A 22,555-nucleotide genomic window follows, 5' to 3' on the forward strand; every position below is an offset into this window, starting at 1 on the left:
GAGGGTTAGGAGCTGGGCTTTGGAGTCTGACCCACCCAACAGAAAACCCCTGGCCGGCCGCTATCTCACTCAGGGAGCATGCCTAGGACAAGTGGTCTATCTGAGCCTCTATTTCCCAACCTGTCAAATAGGGATGATATTGTGAAGCTTTAATGAGGTCAACATGTAAAGTGCTTTGCTGCAGAAGGCAAGATGTGTAATTAGCACTCAATAATTTAGTAGATATTAGGGTTATAGGCAGAGGTTAACTAACTGCCATCTCAATAGAACTCTACTTAAAAAACAAACTAGACAGTCGTGTGACCCTGTGACCCTCAACACGTAAAGATCCAAATTGTTGCCAAACTACAGCTAAAAGCCCTAACCATTTTAGGCCTGCTTGGTATATATTTTTTAATTATATTAGATTGTCATTGATTCCATTAGTCAACCTTTATTGAGCACCTAATAGATACCAAGCACTCTACTTGTCTCTAGAGATAGCGAATGAATTAAACTCAATCCCCAACTTTTAAGAGTTTACCCCAAAATTGAACTTTGAGCTAAAGACAAGAACGAAGTCTTAATTTTTTACTGAGCCATAACATTTTTTAAAAGAGACATGCATATATACATATACACTTGCAAATGAAAAATGCTAGCTTTTGTGGGTTTTTTTTTTTAAGTTTATTTATTTTGAGACAGGGAGAGCACAAGTGGAGGAGGAGCAGAGAGAGAAGGAGAGAGAATTCCAAGCAGGCTCTGCACTGTCAGTGCAGAGCCCAATGCAGGGCTCGATCCCATGGACCATGAGAACATGACCTGAGCTGAGATCAAGAGTCAGATGCTTAACTGACTGAGCCACCCAAGTGCCCCGAAAAATACCAGTTTTAAACACAAATGAAGCCAGGAATCATCTACAACTATTTTACTGGATTATCAAAATATTCTCTGAATGGGACAGACCCACATTGCTATCTAATTCGCTTCAAGCCTCCATTGGTCAGAAAAATCCCCAAGTCATTTTAAGTGACATCCTTCCGTGTTGTTCCTGTCCCAGATGGGATCCCTGGGTAGGCAGAGAGATTATCAGATAGATGAGGGTCAAAAGCTCACCCCGGCAGCAACAGGCCCACTTTGAGGTCTGGGCCGTTAGGTACTTGGTGGGTGGTGGGAAGCAGTATGGTGGGGAGGAGATTCTCAGAGCTGCTGCAGGAAGTGGGGCAGATGCATGTGTCACTTTCTGGATTAAAGGATGGGCGGGGAGGGTGCAGGACCCAGCAGGCCATTGGTGGTCCTTAGGGGTCATCGGTTTAGCGTGTCCTGGGATTAGCCTCACTCTGTTCCTTGGTCTTCAGCCTCCAGATTTCTTTGACTTTTGAGGGTCCATATCTCTGTCTCTAGCAGCTCAAGGTCAAGTTTGGTCATGAGAGCATAGGCAGGTCTGCTGTGGGGGTAGGGAAGCTTCCTCGGGGCTGGGAGTGCCATCTGGAAGCCAGACCCAGACTTGGGTCCCTTCATTCCAGGGCCAGGCCTCTTCCTATACATTGGAGCAGTGGAAACTGTGTAACTCAGCGAGCTCTACCTTGGCCGATAAACTTCTAGGATTCAAGTGCCTTTATAAAGCAGCAGCCTGTGATAAAAACAAACAAAACAACATTCACAGCTGTGGGAAATACTGTTGTCAGTAGGTCACACATTCCGTCTGCGTTGTTCCTTTATAGAACAGATTATGAAACTGCCTGGAAGCAATTTACCAATTGACGGTCTTAAGCAATTCCATGCAAATCCATACTCTGAGCTTCAAAGACGAGGGTAGGGGGTCAAAAAAAGATGCTCAAAAAGGTTAGGCATAGAGGAGGAGCAACCCAGAAAGAGAGGAAATCTACAATCACAAGTGACATTGTCACATCCATGGCCTAGTCCCGTGCAAACTCCTGATCCCCAACTGATATTCCTCCCAACAAACAGAAGAGAGGCTAGAATAAAAGCTATAGGGTAAGGGGCACCTGGCTGGCTCAGCCGGTAGAGCATGTGATTCTTGATCTCAGGGTCTTGCGTTCAAGCCCCACATTGGTCCTAGAGCCTACTTTAAAAAAATAAATAAATAAGTAAGTAAAAGCTACAAGGTAGATGTTCCATATGTTAATATCTCTCTCCTTCTCTCTCGCTGTCTCTCTTGTGTTTTTTAAATCAGATGTTCAAATTCATATTCTGGTGCTAATTGTATTAGTCAGTTATTGCTGCTACGATAATGCTATATAACAAGCAATCCCCCCCCCCCCCACTCTCAGTGGATTATAAAACAAACGTTTATTCTCCTCTTCCATAGTCCTGTGAGTTGGCTGGGATGATGCTGCTTAGGTTACAGGGAGTCTGGGGCATGGCTATGTATATGTATCAGCCTAGCTTTCCACTGCTAGCCTCGTCTCTCTTCCAGTAAGAGTTCAGTGGTCATCTGATTTGGGTTGTGTAACTGGTCTCAAAGTGGCAAGAGGGATTGAGAAATCCAGGGACTGCCTCCAGGCTACAAGTGGAAAAGGAAGAGGTCCCTCTTGCTCATTGCTACTCACACCCTCTCAACTGCTACCCATTCTGTCAGACTCCTCCAATTTCTACCAGCAGAGAGCCCCTCCTTTGAGTTACTATGGAATTTCTCCCTATTCAAATGTGAATGTAATGTTAATAGCTAAAACTTCCAGAGTAGTTATTATGTTCCAGGCATTGTGGCACCGAGAGGGTAAGCAACATGTCCGAAGTCACACAGTAGGTAGGTGGCAGAGCCAGGATCCGAGTCATCTGTCACCAGTGTCTTGGTGTTGATCACTGAGTGGTAGAAGGAGCGAGCACTGGAGTGAATCGGAAGTCACGGGGCCTAGTCCTAGTGCCTCCATTTCCTCGAGAGGGCACATGATTGGCCAGGGTCACACAGCACATGGAAGGGGCCTTGAAACTCAGGTCTTTGCAGAGCCCCCTTTGTGTCTCACTTCTCCTCACATGTGCTTTCTTGGCTTCTCACATCCAGGTCTGCTCCCTGCCCACTCGATTTCTCTCTGCTCTCCACGTCCGAGACAGTTTGGGTCACCTACAGGCCTCATCCCAGATCCAGGAATACAGCTACAGGCCGGATCCAGGAATACAGCTGCCCTGAGGTGTGGAACTGCCCAGGGTGACCCTGGAAGCCAGGCACTGCCTGCTCTGTCCTGGGATGCTGTCTGCCCAGTTTCCTTTCTGACCCCACCTGCCTCTTCCTGGCCATAGTCAAGGCCAACACTAGCCCATATATTGCCTTGTGCACTGAGAAAACAGTACCCTTTCCTGGAGAACTTGATTCCCAGCTGCTGGAAGATTGTGATAATATACTGGTTTTGTTAAAACGGTTGACTGCCGCCTGCTAGAAATCTGTACGAATGACGTACAAAGGTACAGAACTGTACAAATAATATACAGAAAACAGTACAAATAAGCCACAGCATGAATACGTCCACGAAATGCTCACCCTTTTGTCTTAACAGTGTCTCCTTGTACAGTGTGCAGTCTGCACGACTGAACTCAGCGCTCTGGAGGCCACTCCACTTCTTTCCCCTTCCTGCAAAACCAAATACTAACCAGACTTTTGTAAATCAAATGATGTTTCAAACACTATTAAGTCCTGCTCTGTCAGTGGAATTCTCCATTTGCAAAAGACCCGTGTAATTATAAAGCGGGATCTGATAGCTGATTTCTGGTATAAATTGAGATTTCCGATTTCTATGCATCCAGTTGGCTATCATGGGGCCTGGCTACTCGCCTGGGGCTGCCTGAGGCATTTGAAACTGTGAAGGATGTTCTCAGCGGAAATAAGGGGAGGAACGTCCTAGATGAGGGACTTAGAAATGATGAATCTCTGTCCTTTTTCTAGGAAACTGTGAGCCGAGAGAGAAAACTTGAGCTGGAATGGGAGAGAACCTGATGACCCCACGGTAGAGCCTTCTCCCCAAGGCTCTCAGATGCAGTGCCCTCACCCTATGCCTTCTGGGGACCAGGTGTTACCCACTACCAAGCCTGTTGGTGTGGAGAGTCCTGATTCCCCTGGGCGAGCACTTCCTTGTCTAAACATCCTCCCGGCCCCGGCCTGACTTCGCTTCTTTGACACGGGGCCGTGTCAGACCCCGGCCCCCCAGAATCTAGTCTACAGGGCCAAACCCTTGCGGATCGAGCGGTACTGAGCCACGGACGCACTTTCCTCTTTCCCATCAAGAGATCAGGCTCTTTTGCTTTGCTTTCTTTTGTTTTTAATTCTCTCACTGTCCCAAAGGCTTGACTTAGAACCACCGGACTCTGCCTCAGCTGCTCCCTGGAATCACTCATGGAGCTGATCCGGCACGAGGTCATGATAAGCTCCCCAGGGCTCGTGTGGTGTGGCTGTGTGAGCCAGCCCTCCTGGACTTCCCTGAGTCCTGGTGTGGTTGTAGAGGACATAGAGGCCAAACGTCCCTTCCCCTCCCATCCCCCGGCACGAGGGCAACACGAGGGCAGACCCTGTCTGCTGTTCACACCTCAGTGAAAATGTTCCACAGCAAAGACTTCAGCCTCAATTTTTCCAACCCAGCCAGAAAAAAATTAGCCCCGCTGCTCACTGGAGTGTGGATAGCTTCCAGCCCCAGCCGGGCCCAGTAAGGAAGCCTGGGCTGCCCACGGCCTCCGGATGTATTTGCTTTGCAAATCCTGGAATGCAAACCCCAGAGGACTGGGTGGAAGACAGCGCTGAGCTTGGTTGGGGCCTCTGGAGGATGCATGCAAATTTTAGCCATGGAGGGCAGGGGGCTGTGGCAAGAGGGCCTGGAGGAGCCTACGGCTAACAGGACCACGTCAGGGAGCAGGAGTCCGCACAAGCTCCCTTTAGAACATTCTGCCAGGAAGAATCTAACTGTATCTTTGAGAAGCTGAGAAGAATCAAATCTCAGGTGTTCTTGCACCCTCTTCCTACTCCAGGTCTGTGGCTCAGACCAGTCAAGGGGAGCGCCCCGGGGACCATGTGGGGGCGGAGAGACAAGTCCACGGTGGTCCCCTAGCCTCTCCCCCAGGAGTGGTCTTGTGGTTTGCAGGCAGGCGCGGCCAGAGCCCTTGAGACCTGTGAACCAGGGGAGGGGGGGGTTTCAGGCTCGCACAACTTGGGAATGCTTATGCCCTGCTGTGCAAGGGGGAACTGAACATGACCTTAACTGTTGTTTTACCTGAAAGCCTGTATTCAGAGCCCAGATGCCCTTCTGTTAGAGTCAGGTTACAGTTAGAATCAATAAATTCCTGTGTATATTTCCCTTCATTTTTCGTATGTCCCTTTTCCCCATTAGGAGGCAATTAAGAGAATTGTTCTTGCGTTGGTTTCAGGGCCGCTGGAGAAAATACAGGACATCTTGTTCAATTTGGATTTCAGAGAAACAATGAATAGTTAGCATGAGTATGGCCCCAGTATTGCTATTATTTGTTGTGTATCTGAAATTCAAATTTAACTAGGCCACCCATATTTTTTTTTGCTAAATTTGGCAACTCCAATTAGTTCCTTTCTCCTTATCTTTCTTTTTTTTTTTTAAGCCAATACTAGTGGATTGGTTTTTGATGTGTCAGTCACTGTGGTTCGAAATTGGAGGTCTCACTGGTGTGGAGGTCAAGGGCAGAGCACACACTCTGGGCTTCCAAACAAGCACGTCCAAATGACCCCTGAGGCTCTGCCCTCCCTGTAACTCAGCTGACATCCCGAACTCAACCAGGTCTTGGCTGACCCCGTTATCTCTGACTCACTGAGCCTCCTGACTTCTCAGGGTCAGAAATTAGGTTAATTAAAAGTCCTGATGTCACTTACCCACCTTTTGAAAGCGATTCGAAGCAGCAGGGTGTCCCATGCACCTCGGTGCTCTTGAAAGCCTCTGTGGTGTGAGTGGAGGGAGCCCCACCCTCACACAATGGTGTCCCACGCTCCTACATTCCTACTGGCACGAGATTCCCATAGCTAGCGAGGTCCGCGAGCATCCCAAGGGCAGGGGTCGTGCCTTCTGCGTTTGTTTATTCCATAGAGCTAGATCAGACCTGGCACATAGTAAATGCTCAATAAGTATTGGTTGGGAAAAAGAACTAATGGATTAGACAACAAGGAGAGGCCCTAAAACAGGGGCTCGGGGAGCTGGGTCCTGGCCTGGTTCTGTCTGGAGGTGGTTACGTGACCTTGCACGAGGCACCTGCCCCTTCTGAGCTTTTTTCATCTATGAAGTGAGGCGCTGCCCTCTTCTGCCCTCCTCTGAGCATGACAGTGAGGCTTCAAGGGTTGGAAGCGGAAAGTGGTTTGGAAAGAAGACAAGCTATGCACACCAGAGGGTCGCCCTCCCCGGGCAGCCCCTGGAAAGACTCCTGTGTTATCTGAGAGAGGGGAGAGGAGGCCTTCGATGCCTTCCAGCAGAGACCACATTCTCTGGACCAAAAGGCAGACACTGTATTCTGTCCATTTTTACCCTGGTTCTGAATGGCCAAAATTAGGGACTTAGTAAAACACACGGTGTAGAATCGAGACTGGCCCAGATTTTCCTGGACATATAATTAACTGTCATCCTAAGGGCCCCAGAGTTGTAGGATGTCGGGTCCAGAGGGCAAGTATCATGCCCCTGACGTCCCTCAGCCTGTGGGGAGCTGGACTAAAACCCAGGTCTCCTGATGCCCAGGGCACTTCATTACTGTCTTAGCAAGCTGGTGCTCAAGGACAGGACACCTGGGGAGCGACCAGAGAGGGCCCCCAGGCGGGGACAAGGGGGCTGACCCTCACAGCCTTGCAGGCACCAGACTGGCCTAGCTGTGGCGGGTGGGCTCCCATCTTGCCACCACTGTGAATAATCCAGATGAGACCTTTGTGCAAATCAATTTCTTTATTTGCTTAAATAACACAGTACAAAAATGAGACTCAGATGCCAGCATCGGGAACTCATACCAAATAGTCATATAGCTTAAAGAACATCATTCTAAATAAGAAACAATGTACAGAAGGTTCCTGACCCTCATGTCAGATCTGGTTCCGATCCTTCACATTTGGGGGGCTGTGTTCTTGAACACTGTCTAAACGAAATCCATAAATAGCTCACCTCTCCCCCACCTCCTTCGAAGCAGCAATAAAAGAAAATGACTTTCTGGAATATGCTTTGTTGAACTTCCTAAAACTTTGCCTCAGGTTTGAGGCCAGTCCCATCTAAGTGCCCAAGGCCTCTCTGCCCTAGGTTTCACCCCTCTCCCCAGCCTTACCTCACAGAGATCAGTGAATGTTCAATATAGCAATAGAGTATCTACCAAGGGTAACAACAGTGAGTCCATATTTTAACACCCTCTCCCCTATGACCGTATGTTCCAGGCAGTGTCCAAGGGCTATGTGCATAGCCCTGTTGGGCATGCATGTACATAATGGACATGTGGCAAATTGCCCATGTGAGCCAAGCTGTTCAAACTATTCAGCTTTGTAGAAGGCAGAGCCTCTAACAGCCCACACTTCACCTTTGTGCAAAAATAAAAAGGAGCCCTTTCTCAAGACATTTTACTGCCATCAGGTAGAAACCTGTTATCATAAATCTACAAATCTACAATGTCTAGGAAGTGAATAGCACTTCCTGGGGTATGGTGTTCTTGAGCAGTGCACGTCCGTGCAACCATCCATGGCAATCCACCTTAAAGTCTTCCCTCATTTCCTGAAAACTACCCAGATCATAACTATAATAACACCATACATGGACAAGGCACTATGTAATTTTCAGAACTCTTCACATTCATCTTCTCACTGACTCTTGGCAAGGCATGATATGGGAGAGGTGCAAGGCATCAGCTTCACTTCTCTGAACAAAGAATTCTGGGACACAGGCTTGGAAGGATTCTGAGAGGCCAGGGATCCCCAATCCGCAGGTCTTCTCAATCTGAGGCCTGCAGACTTCCTGAGAGGCGTCTACAAATCCATATGGGCATTAAGTACCATTGGTGCACTGAATAAATTATTTGTTGCATATAGATGCACATCTGCTTAAATGCATGAATCCTTTGGGCACTCTGGTGAGAGATGAAACAAAAATTTATTTTAAAAAACTACGACTCATTTGAAATTAACATTTTAAAAATGCCAGCAGCACTTCCACGTGATAGTGGGGCATGATTTGGGCCCCGGTGGAGCAAGAAAACACATGAATGTGAAAAGGGCACGTAAGTCGATATTAGGGTTAGCCCCAAAATGCAAAGGCTTGAGTCAAGGTAGCTCCCCATTTCCTCCCTGAACCCCAATTTAGAGATAGAATGACTGGTTCCACAATTCCAGTGGAGGACCAAGGCCTCCCAAGGAATGCCTGGCAGAATTGCGTGGATCTCAGGAGCGATCTCAGGAGCTCTCTCCCTCATTCGTTCATGTATCCAACGAGGACTTAAAGACTGTCTCCAGCTCTGTGGGGTGTATTTGGCCACAGAATGAAAGCACCGACGAATCCCCCTTTAGGGAGATTTCAGCATGATAGAGTCAGAAGGGGTCCGATGGGTCACATAGTCTTGCCCAAGGTCTGGAGAGGAGGGCACACAAGTACAGGGTCTCGCAGCAAGTTTGGGGCAGGTCAGCCGGCGGAGCTCTGGTCTCCCACCTCCCCAGTCCTCCCCAGCTCCTTCCGCTAACATGGCCTCTGCCTCCAGTTAAGAACGCTTTGTGGGGGCGCCTGGGTGGCGCAGTCGGTTAAGCGTCCGACTTCAGCCAGGTCACGATCTCGCGGCCCGTGAGTTCGAGCCCCGCCTCAGGCTCTGGGCTGATGGCTCAGAGCCTGGAGCCTATTTCCGATTCTGTGTCTCCCTCTCTCTGCCCCTCCCCCGTTCATGCTCTGTCTCTCTCTGTCCCAAAAATAAATAAATGTTGGAAAAAAAAAAATTTAAAAAAAAATAAAAAAAATAAAAAAAATAAAAAGAACGCTTTGTGTATCTCAGTCTCAGAGAGCCCACAAGGGCTCAGGGACACAGGTGGCCATCCACTCTCGTCTTCATTCATGTCTGTGAAGCACTGGATTGGGCTATCGTGAGGCATCTTCAGAGGCTCCTGGTCAAAGCCGCCATTGTTTGATAGCTCAAGGGAACTTGAGCGCAAAGCACAGCTCTTAATCTGGACTCTGGCTCTCAGGATTTGTGATGTTCTGGGAGGAGAAAAAGAACATAGGTTTTAGCCATAGCCCAGTTACTTGTGGGTCCTACTCTAGTAACAACAGGCTCCTAATTTAATGTATCAACACAGCACATCAGCTGTCACCTCTGGACCTTTACTCACTACCTCCTGCCTGCAGTGTTCTCCTGGCCCTTTCTCCCCCCCCCCCCCCCCCTTCTCCTCGCCATCTTCCAAGGGCAAAAATCTATGCCTTTTGGCATAGATTTTGGAAGGCTTCCAGGACCAATCACTTCATTGGCCTCAGCGACCACTAATCTGGCATTTTATTGATATTTAATTTTGTCATCAGTAAACATTCTGTCTTTTTCTATAGCAGAACCATCCTCAGGCTCTCACAGCCCCTTGCACAGCTAGGCACAGTGGAGGCTCTTAACACCTATTGGTTAAATGAATGAATGGATGGATGAGTGAATGAACGGTTAGTAAAACCAGGAGATGGAGTTAGGGCCACTGAGGATATCAGAACTGATGTTTCTATAATGTCTCTCACAAAAACTCCATAAGCTACTGCCTAACCCAACCTAGAGGGCAAATTCTCCATCATAACCCCATATCTGGGCAAAGAAAATAAAGTTGAGGAAAGAGAGGTCAAAGGTCTTAAGGAGCTTCCATCGGGAAGACAAGCCAACGTAGAACTCAGCAGGGGAGGGGAGAGGACAGTAAGAGGATCCTGTTGGGATCTTGAACTTGTCTTTGCTTGTGCCGTCTGGCTCTTTCTCACCTGCTGGGCCTCCCTGTACGGGAAGTGGGTGTAACTGGCGTGGCTGTAGCACAGGCCCATGAGGCTGAAGACGGCGTGGCTATTGTTGCTGGCAAATTTGTTGGTGAAGCCAAAGGCAAGCTGGTAGGGTCTCTTGGTGAGGTTCCTGCCCAGCTCAGGAGAGCGGGCTTTCTGGCTGTGCAGGGTGGCTGCCAGCTTCCTGAGGGAGGAGTCCGAGACCTTGTAGAAAAACCTCTTGAAGCTGGGATGTCGCCTGATCTGGAAGCAGAAATGAAGGCGGGCCTTCAGTGTTGCTGGCAGGTAGCCCCCTTCCCCCAACTGCTCCCCCCACCTTCAACGCCACGAGCCCAGACTGGGCTGGACACCTCCCGTCCCTGGGATGAGCTTCCTTGTTAAATCCTTCCTCTACCTCTAGCCTCTCAGAATCTGTTCTGCGAGGTTCACCTCCAAGCAGCAGGACAAGGTGGGGAAAAAAAAAAAGTGCAGGTCTTTGTATAACGGACACTTAATGGCATTTACTCGCTCTGTGACTTCTCTGAGCCTCTGTTTAGTCATGTGTTAAATGGCAGGAACGATACCCCCACCCACACGCAGTGTTGTCGGGGGAAGGGGAGGAAGTGAGCTAGCCGATGTCAAATGTCTCACGCAGAGTGGATGTTGGATGAATTTTCGTTCTCACTTTAAGTCGCCTCCTCTCAATACCTAAGTGTCCCAGGTTGCGCTCCCCCAGAGAGGAGGGCTCGGGTGCAGGTAGTGATGCTGAGAAACAGCGATGGGGGAATGGAGATCTGGGGTCGGAGGGGAAGGCAGCCCACGCAGACTGGCTGCTGAGCGTGTTCCTCACAGGGCGCTCCGGGAGCCCGCGTAGAGCACACTCCTCAGAGTTAGCCCTACGAGGGGCAAGGGGCCTGAGTTATGTATACACCAGCTTCCATGAGCCATTGGCTGAGGGCTGCTTCTCGGGAGGTGGGGGGCCATCATTCTGGCCTCCCACGTGGGTGGTAAAATGGTTCTAGGGGCCGGTCCTCGGGCCAAAAGATGCGGGTGCCGGCAGCGGCGAGGTGGGCCGGCGTGCACTGTGGCGGGAAGGCGAGGTACCCACAGCGTCCGCTATGCTCATGACCCGTCCACGGCCCGTGCTCATCTCTGCCACCTCAGATGTGATCTGTGTTGGTCTCTCCAAGTAGACTGTGAGGTTTTCAGTCTATCTGTGAGGCCACAGGCTGTCTAGCAGGAGAGGACAATCTAAAAGCATGGAAGGATTGGAGACCACATAGACGCTGAAATGTGCGACAAGACAGAGTGAAAAGGAGCTAGCAGAGGACGAGATAAGCAGGACCCGCAGGCTGGACTTGGGGGAAGGAGGGAGGTGGGACACGAGCTGAACTGCAAGGGGGATTTGGATGGGGGGAGGTCCTGGCTGGCAGGATAAACCTCGTGAGCATTATATTATTGTAAACTAACATTTATCTCATCTGCTATGTGGCCGGCAGTTTCCATATATGCACTAAACTTTGTCAAGTAGGTAGTTACCCCCCCCCCATTTTGCAAAAGAGAAAACTGAGGCTCAGAGAGGTTGAGGGACATGCCCAAGGTCACCTGGATGCAGGGATAGGGATTGAACTCAGGCCTCAGCCTTGGGGGTACCGAGCACTCCTCACCTGCTCCCCCAGCTGGCCATCCACTTCTTGGAGAAGGGCCACCAGATTCTGGATGACCAGCTCCTCTAAGGAAAACAAAGAAGGATTCAGGGGCTGTTGACAAGTTCTGCAACAACACATCCATCTATCACAGACGGCACTTTGTCTCTAAAGCACAGCACACAGATTCGTTTCGAAGGGCAAAGAAAAATCTTCCCCGAAACTAGGGCTGGAGAGCGAAAGCTTTATCTGAGTTTGTTGGATAGAAACTGAAAGGACGTCGGCCAGTTGAGCGTCACCTCAGCTCCATTCGACAGATGGGTAACCTGAGACCTCCCAGTGTCCCCGGTCCAGGCTACAGAGTAGCGTGGTCAGGAATGGGAGCGGGGGCCCAGAGCAGCTCATCAGAAAGCAGGGAGGGGGTGGGGACGCCACAGCCACAGATGCCACAGGAACACACCCACCGGTCCGGGCTGTAAAGGGCCACCCGCACGTGGCGGCCTGCACCAAGACCTAATCGCAAGCATTCAGGATATTTGTGGACCTTGTGTGATCAACTGTTGGCAGCTTGAAATCAGCCACGGTGGGAATATTTACATCACAGCAACCTGCAAACGCTACAAATCAGGGCTCCCCTCCTGCCCCCGCCCAACACCCACCCTCAGCCTGTTTGCCAGTCCGCCACTGGTTATGAGACCCAGGGCACGGCAGGCATTGGATATGAAACATTCAAGCAAGCCCACCGAAGTTACATCCCACCGAGCAGACAGGGTTCTCTACGAGAAGAGAACTCTCCATCTGCAACTCTGCCCCAAGAGCCCCCGTTGAAAGGCCAACCCTGCCTCCTCCCTGCCCTGCCAGTGTCTCCCCAGCCTTCCCAGTCTCTACTGGAATTCAGCCTGTGAGACCCATGCAAAAACAAGCCCTAGGCCAGCTGACCCAGGAGAGAGCAGGGTGTATACTAACTAGATTCGAACACTCCGTCTGGCTGAGGTCCCCCCTCTGGCTGGTGACTTCTGGTCTGGGAGGGTGCGTCGGAGGATCCCACAGGTGTCTCTTCTGCAGGCGAGGACTCCTGGAACTCGACATCTTCCAGGTCTGAGGGCAGAAAGGAGATGGTGTGAGTGTTTTGTGCCTGTTTCAAATCCACAAGTCCATCACGGGGCCCAGGTTCTGACAAGAAACCGTCCAAAGACACTGGCACCAGACGGGGTCCTGCTTTCCCAGGCTCCTCAGCAAGCCCGCAGCCCCCTGGGCCCGCCTCGGAGGCATTCACGGGGCCTTCTTTACCCCGTCTGGAAATCTCATTCCTCTTTTCTGCCACCAGCCCCCTCTGCCTCCTCACAGTCCGGGAGGAAACAAAGCAGGCCTGCCAAGATCCCCCTAAATGAGCCCACTTCCCCGTGTGACTCTGTGAGGCTGTACTGAATCACTAAGGCTGTCTGAGCCTCACTTTCTCCATCTGTCGAATGGGAATAACAAGACTGACTTCACCAGGCTGTAAGTGGGCTGAACGAGATCCCATGTGTGAGCGTGGCATGCAGTAGGCACTCCATAAATGTCAAGGGAATCCCTGTATACCTCACACTTGGCAGTGGTGAAAAAGCAGAGGCCCAGGCCATATCCTACTTCATGAGACCCGGGTCTGTGTTTCGTCCTTAGCTTTCGGGTGAGTCTGATGCCCTTAAGCCAATAAACCGATGTGCTGCTCTCACACTGCATTTATTGTTTTAGTGTTTATTTATTTTGACAGAGAGAGAGAGAGAGAGGAAGAGAGAGAGAGAGAGAGCATGCACATGAGCAGGGGAGGGGCAGAGAGAGAGGGAGAGAGAGAATCCCAAACAGGCTCCCTGCTCTCAGCAGAGCCCTATGCGGCGCTCGAGCTCACGAACCGTGAGATCATGACCCAAGCCGAAATCCAGAGTCAGAGGCTTAACCGACAGAGCCACCCAGGAGCCCCAAACGGCATTTGTTTTTAAGTGTTGGTGTGTTTTTGTATGGGTGGAGGGAGGGCGTGTGTTGTGGGTGGTGAGTCCAGCTGGCAGCCAGCGGCCCCCTCCTCTCCGCAGCCCTCCCACACCTCCCTGCCCCACTCGGAGCCGAGAGCAAGAGAGTCAAGCCTGAAGCAGAGGCCACGAAGCTGGCCAAGCCCGCCCTGGAGGAGGCCTGGGGCCAGAGGCAGCCTCTGTGACCATGGCCACGCGGGGCCTGCTTACCGGGGCTGTTGGAGGTGGAGGGCTGATGGCCCCCCACACACAGGGGCAGAAAGCTGGGCCTCTTGGGCGGCCGGGACTCCGGGCTGGCAGCACCTGCGGCCCCCGCTCTCCTGGGCTCCTTGGGGCCATGTCTCTTATAAGAAAAGGCTTTTCTGAGGCTGGACTTCTTCTCTTGGGATCTCCTTCTGTAGGCTGGGGACAGGTTTTCTACAGCCACCTCTGGTTCCCGGACTCGAAGCTGTCGCGGGGGAGGTGAGAGAAACTGAGCCAGGGCCCCGACCGTGAGGAGATTGTGGGTGAGCCGGGGAAGGACACCAGCACCCCCTGAAGCAGACTGAGACCCGCTGGGGAGCAGAGGGTGCGGCCTGGCCAGAGCAAGAGTGGCCGGCAGCGATGGGGGTGGGGGTGGGGGCTTGGGGAAGGAGGAGCGACAGGAGCCAGGCTCTGGAAAGACGTAGCATGGGGGAGGGCAGGGAAGTTATTATGCCAGGCAGGGGTGGGGGTGTTCATAGTGAGGGTCAAGATCTATGTGGGGAGTGTCTTCCTCACCTCTCCCCCCTGCTCTTCCGCATCCTGGAGGAGGGCAATGATCTTCTGGATGAATTCTCCTAAAAAAGAACAAAACGTTTGCTTGCACTTTAGTATGGAGCAAAGCATTTCTACGGTCAGTCCTCACTTCCTGAGGCCCAGGTGGCTCCCTGGCTGATTCTCACAGGTCTCCAGGTGCTAATGAGCTTGCACTTATTGGGTGTCCCAGGCCCTGGCCTGCGGACACCTCAGACTCCTCGGAAGTGGCCTGAGGGCAGAGATGCAATACGTTCACTTCTCCATTGGTCAGCGAACACCCAGATGCGCCACTTTAAGTGTGAGGAAAATAACTCCACACTTAAGTGCGGAGGTCGCTGCCTCCAGGAGAAGGCGCCTCAAGGCCATGTGGAAAGGCCTGGTCCCCAAAAGTCCCCTCACCCAGCACCGTCCTCTTCTACTTAGAACAGGGGCCCTTCTCAATTCCTCTTCAAGGCACATTTTCTGTGAAAAGCAGGTAAGATAGGATGGGGGGGTGGGTGGGGAAAGTAGATCTTTAAAAGTATCTTCAGGGGCACCTGGGTGGCTCAGTCGGTTAAGCGTCCGACTTCGACCTAGGTCATGATCTCACGATTCGTGAGTTCGTGCCCCGCGTCAGGCTCTGTGCTGACAGCTCGGAGCCTGGAGCCTGCTTTGGATTCCGTGTCTCCCTATCTCTCTCTCTCTCTCTCTCTGCCCCTCCCCTGCTTGCGCTTGGTCTTTCTCTCTCTCTCAAAAATAAATAAACATTAAAAACAATTTTTTTTAATGAAAATTAAAAAAATCATGGGATTGAGCCTTGCATCAGATTCTCTTTTGGAAATTTGCTCGGGATTCTCTCTCTCCCTCTCTCTTTCTGCCCCCACCCTACTCTCTAGCCAGGGCTCCGCCACTGGTAAGGGGTTAATAATAGCATCAGCAGCTGCCGTTTGTGGTGTTTCCCTCCTGTGGCCCCTACCCACCGCCCGCCCCCCCCACCCCTCCGAACCCCCCCACCCCCCCACCCCCGCCAGCCTCTCAATTTCTCCCCAGGCTTCAGGGCTACACAACCACAACAATAATAGCAGTAAATGGCAGGTAACATTCATTAGCTCTAAATAGCTTATTAACTGCTCTAACTGCTTTATCAGCATTAATTCCATTAGCGCCTCCGAGGACTCTAGGATCTAGGAACTGGTATTACCCTCATCTCGCAGCTGAGGACGCTGAGACCAGAGATGAAGTAACTCATCCAAGTTCACACAGATGGAAGAGGTCAGAGTCCAATGCAAACCCACGCCCTAAAGATCACATCATCTACAGAGCCCTTGCCATGGGCCAAGGCTTTCCTGGCATGGCCTGTGCCGGCCTCACCGAGGAGGGCGTCCTCACTGTTGTGATTTTACTGCTGAGGCTCACTTCGAGTAAGACGGGGGTCTGTGTTCTGGACCCCACACTGCCCCTTCCCGGCCTGCGGCCCCCAGAGGAAGTCAAGGCCAGGTTACTGCCTCTCTCTGGGTCAGTATGGGGTCAGGCCGGATGATTTCCGAGGGGTGTCTGAGAAAAGGAGGGGGTACTAACTGAATTCCAAGGCTCTGCTCGCCTGCAAGTCCTCTTCGGGTCCCTGGCTCCCTGCTGGGGTGGAAAGCTCCAAGGGACTCAGACCCCCGCTGTCTGTAGGCAGGACCTCTTGGACTTTGGGTTCCTCCGAGCCTGAGAAGCAAGATGAAATGGCGGGTGTGTTTAATCAGGGTGAGGGTGTTAAGTAACACACAAACGTTAGAAGAGGTTCCAGAGTTCACCCCATGGCTAGGTCATGCAAAGGCCTTGCTGGGACAGAGGTGGGCTGTGGGTCAGGGTCAAACCTCCGATGTACTGGCCCAGACCTAGCTCCCTTGCCCCTTTGCACCTCTTTACAACTGGCTTTCCTGGGCTTTGCCCTCCTCTCCTCCCTTCCCTGGCAAGCTCATCCCTCCGGCATCTTGGCTTGGAGAGTAAATGCCTGATTCCATGGCACGAAGTAATGCAGCAGGGCCAGAATCCCCCTGCATGAAGATATCTCCAGTTGTGACCGGAAATTCCACCGCCCGGGGCTCCTTTTTAAAATGTCAATTCCCCGGGCCAGGCTGAGCGGCTAGGCTGTTCCTCCCTGGCACCCAGGATGATCCTTTCTCTCTGTAGCTCAGGTTCCATCACTGGTGGGCCACAGAACCTTGAACACATTGTTTTACCTCCCCAAGCCTCAGCTCCCCCATCTGTAAAATGCGGATAATGATACGGCTATGAAAACTGGTTGAGTATAGACACACAGTAGGGAAGTGTCTTATTTTACAGGTGAGGAGACTGAGTCAGGCACGGAGATGGGGAATGAGGTAGAAAGTACAGGTCGGAACTCAGGCCTCCTGCCTCCCAGGCTGTGGTTCCTTCCTGCACAGCTGCCCCCTGCCGGGGTACAGCAGCTGAGGCTGTGGAGAGATGCGGAGGGCTAGCGGATTCCTCGGCACAGTTTCCATGGGGGGGCTTAGCTGGACTGCCCAGAGAGGTCTCGTGTAGGGAGGTGACCTGCTGACATCCCTTTCTCCTCCCTACTGCCCTCCCCACGCTGCTCAGAGCAGAGCAAAAGTCAGAACTAGGAGGGCGGCCCTTCCAATGGCCTATTCCAGCCCCGCAGAAGGTTCCAGAGCTGGAGGCAGCTGCAGTGTTGCTATGGTAACCCTGAGCCTGCTCACCAGGGCTGCTGGAGGTGGAGGGCTGATGGCCCCCAACACACAGGGGGAGAAAGCTGGGCCTCTTGGGTGGCCGGGACTCCGGGCTGGAAACGTCTGCAGGCCCGGCTCTCTTAGCCTCCTCAGAGCCATGTTTCTTATGAGAAAACGCTCTCTTGAAGCTAGACTTTTTCTCTTGGAATTTCTTCCTGTCAACTGACACTGGAATCTGTACAACCACCTCTGGCTGAGGAGCTTGAAGCTGCTGTGGGAGAAATGAGAGAAACCGTCGGGCCCTTGACCTTGAGGAGAGGGGAAGGCTCTCTGAGAAACAACTAAAGAGCAGCCAAGTGCTTCGTGGTGGCCCCAGGCGAGGGAGGTGACAGAGCCTAGAGCTGGGGAGCACTGAGACCTGCCTGGGCAAGCGGGCCTTGAGCAGGAGGAGGAGGAGGAGGAAGCAGCGAGCCCATGGCGGGGGGGGGGGGGGGGGGGGGGGGGGGGGGGGGGGGGGGGTCTACGCAGACCGTTTGCTCCTTACCTCTTCTTCCCACTGGTCTCCCACTTTTTGGAGGAATTCCACTATCATCTTGATGATTTTATCCTCTGGAAAAAAGTAAATGCACCCAGTTAATCTTTCTAGATGCCCCGAGAACTCTTTCTAATGACTGTCTTGAACTTCTGAGATCAACTGAGTCTCTATTAAGTGAGGATGCTGTTAGGCCATGGAAGTGGCGAAAAGCACCATGTCTCAGGAGCTAGTCCTTCTGAGAGAGGCTTGGGAGATCCACAGGGAAAGGGCGGGAGGCCAAAGCACAAAATTTTACCCAGGCAATTTCAGGTCAGTCCTTCAAGCATTCAACCTGTGACCCCATTATTTCCTCTGACCTTTACGGATTTGTAAATATCTGCTTTGGGTTCGGCCAGCCGTGTGACCTTGAGTAAGTCTCTTAACCTCTCTGTGCCTTCGTCTCCTTCCCTGTGAAGTGTGAATCATGATCCCTGTCCCCGCTTCCCTCAGCAGGCTGTCAGGCCATCAAGGAACTCTGCTTGGAGATACTTTACAAGGCTAACGCTGCAAAATTCCGGGAGGAGAAATGGTAGAGACCCAGCGACACCAAGGTGCAGGGCAGAGGGACCCCAGCAGGCCTGACACGGACAGCCTGCCGCATCGATGCCTCACACCACATCTTTACAGAGAAACCACAAACGACATGAATGGTTTTCTTTGATATCCCGGCTGACTGATCCAAAGACAATAGGCCCAGAGTTGCCTCTGCTACCTGCCAGCTGATCCGCTTACAAAAAAGGTTTGTTTAAGGCTCCCTGGTCCCTGGACTGCAGACTCTTTCACCCCTCACCTCTCTCTCATTTATAAATCCCGCTTGGCTCTTGTTCCTTGTCTCAGTCTACCAGCTGACTTCTCTCGTCTGAAAAAACAGCGTGCAAAATAAACAGCCTGCAAAATAGGCAACTAAATGCCTTTTAGTTACTCTCTGACAGATGCATAGATGTTTGACATCTCTTAAAATATGCCCCTTCCTTATAGGGAATTAGATTAGTAGAGCATTCATTATCGATTTTATTAGGGGCAATAACAGCATTGTGGTTGTGCGTGACACTGTAGTCATTTCTCGGAGATGTGTGCTTACATATTTAAGGACGAGGGATCATTTTCCTCAAAATGGTTCAGCCACAAAATTACACACGCACACAATTCTGAAGCCAATATTGGCCTCCGGTCGGCGATTGTGAGTATAGGAGTGTGCGTAGAGCTATTCCACGCTGGCATCTATTTAAAAATATATATAAGTTCTATATTCCTCCATATCACATTCCTTCCATAAATCTCAAAAGACTAAAAAAAGTCCCATGCTCATTAACACATAAGGCAGGAACATTTGCCAGTGGCCGTTCTAATTCCTGAGACTCCCTTCTGTGAAACTCTAAAATAAGTAAATGTGACCAGAAGCGCCAGAAGGAGCAAGATCAGTACATGCATTTTGAGAGGGACCATCCAAGGTGCAAGCAGTCATCCAGAACAATCCATCTCATTTGGTAACGGCCCCCTTCCCGGCTGCGGGGCAAGAGGACACTAAGAAGACGAGGACTCACGGTCAAGCTTTCTGAGTTCCTCTTCGGGCCGATGACCTGTGGCTTGAGAAGAAACCTCGGATGCTGCAGGACCCCCAGCTTCAATGAGCAAGGACTGGTGGGGACCAGAACCTTTCCCACCTGGAAGAAAGAGGAAAGGAAGCGTATGTGTGGGGGATGGGAGTGGTGGCATCAGTGACATTTTTCTGACTTTGTTCGTGAGCACAATAAAATGACACAGAATTCACAGCAGGATGGGCTGCTGCAGCCAGCACTAGGCTTAACCAAAAAGAAAAAAAAAATCAGAAACCTGCCAAGGTTTCCATCTGAAACGAGGTGGCATCAACCCAGACATGCTTCTTATTAAGAACAGGGAGAGTTTTGAGAGCTACAGGGCAAAGCTCTGTCTCCCTCCAGGTGCCTGTGGGGCATTCAACCCCAGGACCTGAAAGTCAAAGAAGAAAGGCACCTTGGGGGCTGGGGGGGGGGGGGTCCAGCTTCCTTTCTTTACAAATGAAGAACCAAAGGTCTCTGAGAGGGGCAGCAATCTGTTCAAGGTCACAGAGCAGGTGTATTCTGGAAATAGCCAAGTATAGATCCGGCCTCCAGGGCGGATGGCTCTATCTACTTCTCTGGCCCCATCCCCAGTCCTCGCACAGGGATCAATGCTGGGGGCTAGGCTTCCCCCCTCACCTCCCTTCCTGCCTTCCCATTTCTCCTTGGTCTGTGCTCCTTCAACTAGAGTACTTAACAACAACAGCTGCCACGTAACGGAGCACCTTCCGCGTGCCAGCTCTGGGCCACGGCTACCCAGGAGATAGCAACTGTTATCATCTCCATTTCATGGACGAAAAAATTATCGAGGCTCGGGGAGGAATGTCGCCAGCCCCAGGTCACACAGCTAATGAATGGCGGAACAGGGGTCTGACCTCAGGCTTTCAGCCACCGTGCTGTTCTGCCTCAAAGAAATTTCACGGTGGTGCTGTCCCTGATGGTTGTCCCAACTTCCACGTCTCCTCTGTTGAAAGGTCTGAGGAGTCAGCTTAGAGTACCCTAGCCCTTGGGGTTGGGGCAGTGGGGTTACCAGGCATGGTCTGCTCACCCTTGGGTGCTGGGCCCAGGTCAGCCTCCTCAGGGCGTGGGGCGGCAGCCATCTTGGGCAGCCCTATCTCTTGGCCTTCGGCCTCCTGATCTTGGGCCCCCTTGGTTTCCTCAGCAACATGGTTCTTATGACTGTGTTTCTTGCGACTGGCCTTCTTGTCGTGGGCTTTCTTCCTCGGAGCTGTCTCCCCTGGTGCCTCCGGGGTTTCTGCAGGCTTAGGGAGGCCCTCCTTCCCTTTTGCCTTCCGGCTGGCCTTTTCTTTGGGCTCTTCCGGGCCTGTCCTCAGGAGGAAGTTCATCAAGGTCTTCAGCCACCCCTGCTGGCCCCGTCTCTGGGTCTTTTCCTTCTTGGTGTCCTGTGGCAGCCTCTGGTCAGTGGGAAGAAACTCCCTGGTCTCTTCCAGGCTGTGGGCTGTGGCCGTGGCATCCTGAGCTTCCACAGACTGAGCTGGGCTCTGGGGACTTCTGCTCCCATCGCTGGTTGCCTGGTGAAGCATCCTCCTGGAGGGGGTAGTGGGCAGGGAGAAGCACCGGCGGACCTTCTTGGGGCTCTGTGACCTATCCAGAGACCTGGCTCTCCTCCCTGACAGATGCTTCCTGGGCTCCATTGCACTGCAAACAAAGCAAACAGCTCCCTTACCGGAGACCTACCAGAGACGTGGTGGCGGGTTACCAGTGCTGCCCCGTGTGCCGATCCACCCTGCCCATCAATGTGAGTGATATCAACCCTCAAAGCTGCTGTCTCCGTTAAATTCCTCAAAAGCCCTGGGAAGGAGGGCTATCCTTGTCCACATTTTCCAGAGGAGGAAACTAAACTATGGGAGGTCATGCCCCAGACGTCACAGCTGGTCTATAACTCCCCTGGGGCCTCCAGAAGGAGCAGGACCTTACCAACACCTTGGTTTTAGTCTGTGGAGACCCGATTGTGGACTTCGGACCTCCAGAACTGAAAGATAATGAATTCGTTTTGTTCCAAAGCCTTTGAGTTTCTGGTATTTTGTTGCAGCAACAATAGGAAGCCAGGGGCCAAGTCCTGCCCCTCCCCAGTTCCTTCAACACTGCCTGAGTCTAGCCCCAGGGTTGCTGGCCTGGACTACCATAATCACCTCCCAACTGGTTCTCCTCCTGTCCTCTCATCCTCCTTCCAGATTCTCCCCTCAGAAGCCACGGGGCCTTTTCCAACCTAAGTTGGAGCACGTCACTCTCCTGCCTCCAACAGCCCCCCTTTCACTCAGAGTCAAAGTCAAAGTCCTTATAGTGGCCAGCAAGGCCCTGTACAACCTGGTCCCATTAGGCCTCCTGCCACCTCTCATCACTCACTCTACTCACACAAGCACTGCTCGCTGCTTCAGGGCCTTCACACTGGCTGTTCCCTCTTTCTAGAACATTCTTATGGTTTGTTCCCTTGCTTCCTTTCAGGGCTTTACTGAAATGTCACCTTCCCAGAGAGGCCCTCTCTGTGCACCCCTCGTGAGCACATACTCCCCACCTGTACTACGTGATGTTACGCAATATCACACCTTTGTGTGTGTCATCGTTTATTGTCTGAGTCTCTCTCCCTTCCCTTTGTCTGTTTTGCTAGGTCTTGTATCTTGGGTGCCTAGAACAGCTCCCGGCACATCACTGGCACTCAATAAGTACTAATTCAACAGATGAATACATGTACTACACAAACATTTAGTAAACTGTGCAATATATAGGGTATCTTTGGGTGTGTAGTTAACCTACAGGAAATGTACATGAGAGCAGCAGGGGCCTTTCATTCTCCATCCAGAAGGAAGCAGCTGCCCATGCAAAAGACAAAAAGAACCATCTCCTCCTGGGCAGCATTTTAAGCAGGCCAGGATGGGAATAGTGAATTTCATTTGTGTGTCTTTAATCTGAAACTCCCGTGGCTTCCCAATTTTTCCAAAGTTGTTCAGACCCCCTTTGCCCTTTGGTGGAAGTTAAAAAAAATTTTTTTTTAAATGATCTTGAATCCCAAATCTGAGCCCCCCCAGAGTTTCCCGTGGAGTTCAGACACCTGCACTGCCTATTCTAATTTGTAATCATCGCCTCATCATGCATTTACTAAGTATTATTTAGCGTATTACATATTCATGTATTATGTATTTACATCGTGTCTCCTGCGTTTACCGACTAATTCATTCCTTTAAAATGTGCTCTGTTACATGTCCAGCTTATAGGCAAAACCAGCAATCTACAATTGCAATTTCAGATGTTCAGGGATCCATGTGAATATGAGGACAATACATAAAGAGAGAGAGGAAAAGCATGGGGAAATACAGAGAGATTTGAAGGTGACTGTAACATTCGGGGAGTCTTCCCTCCTTCAAGCACGAGTCTGGGGGAGGAGGGGCTGCAAA

The 22,555-nt window shown here is 51.4% G+C and overlaps 2 protein-coding genes across 2 annotated transcripts in view; one reads left to right on the forward strand and one right to left on the reverse strand.

Annotated features, from left to right (window-relative positions):
- PNPLA1 (patatin like phospholipase domain containing 1) overlaps positions 1 to 5,284 on the forward strand; it is a 49,497-nt gene extending 44,213 nt beyond the window's left edge. The window contains 2 exon segments of the mRNA XM_003986105.5: positions 3,005 to 3,131; positions 3,881 to 5,284. Coding sequence (XP_003986154.4) covers positions 3,005 to 3,131; positions 3,881 to 3,931 — 178 coding nt within the window. The 3' untranslated portion in view covers positions 3,932 to 5,284.
- A 3,556-nt stretch (positions 5,285 to 8,840) lies between these two features.
- BNIP5 (BCL2 interacting protein 5) lies at positions 8,841 to 20,797 on the reverse strand. Its single transcript, XM_045058651.1, has 12 exons — positions 20,141 to 20,797; positions 19,558 to 19,636; positions 19,110 to 19,229; positions 17,536 to 17,600; positions 17,022 to 17,427; positions 15,874 to 16,005; positions 14,299 to 14,357; positions 13,750 to 13,987; positions 12,500 to 12,631; positions 11,555 to 11,619; positions 9,894 to 10,151; positions 8,841 to 9,143 (listed from the first exon to the last, which is right to left on the reverse strand). Exons 1-12 carry the CDS (start codon positions 20,795 to 20,797, stop codon positions 9,108 to 9,110), a joined length of 2,247 nt encoding a protein of 748 aa, XP_044914586.1. The 3' UTR covers positions 8,841 to 9,107.
- Positions 20,798 to 22,555: the final 1,758 nt, after the last annotated feature.

Source organism: Felis catus, chromosome B2, assembly GCF_018350175.1.
Source record: "Felis catus isolate Fca126 chromosome B2, F.catus_Fca126_mat1.0, whole genome shotgun sequence".
Taxonomy (NCBI): Eukaryota; Metazoa; Chordata; class Mammalia; order Carnivora; family Felidae; genus Felis; species Felis catus.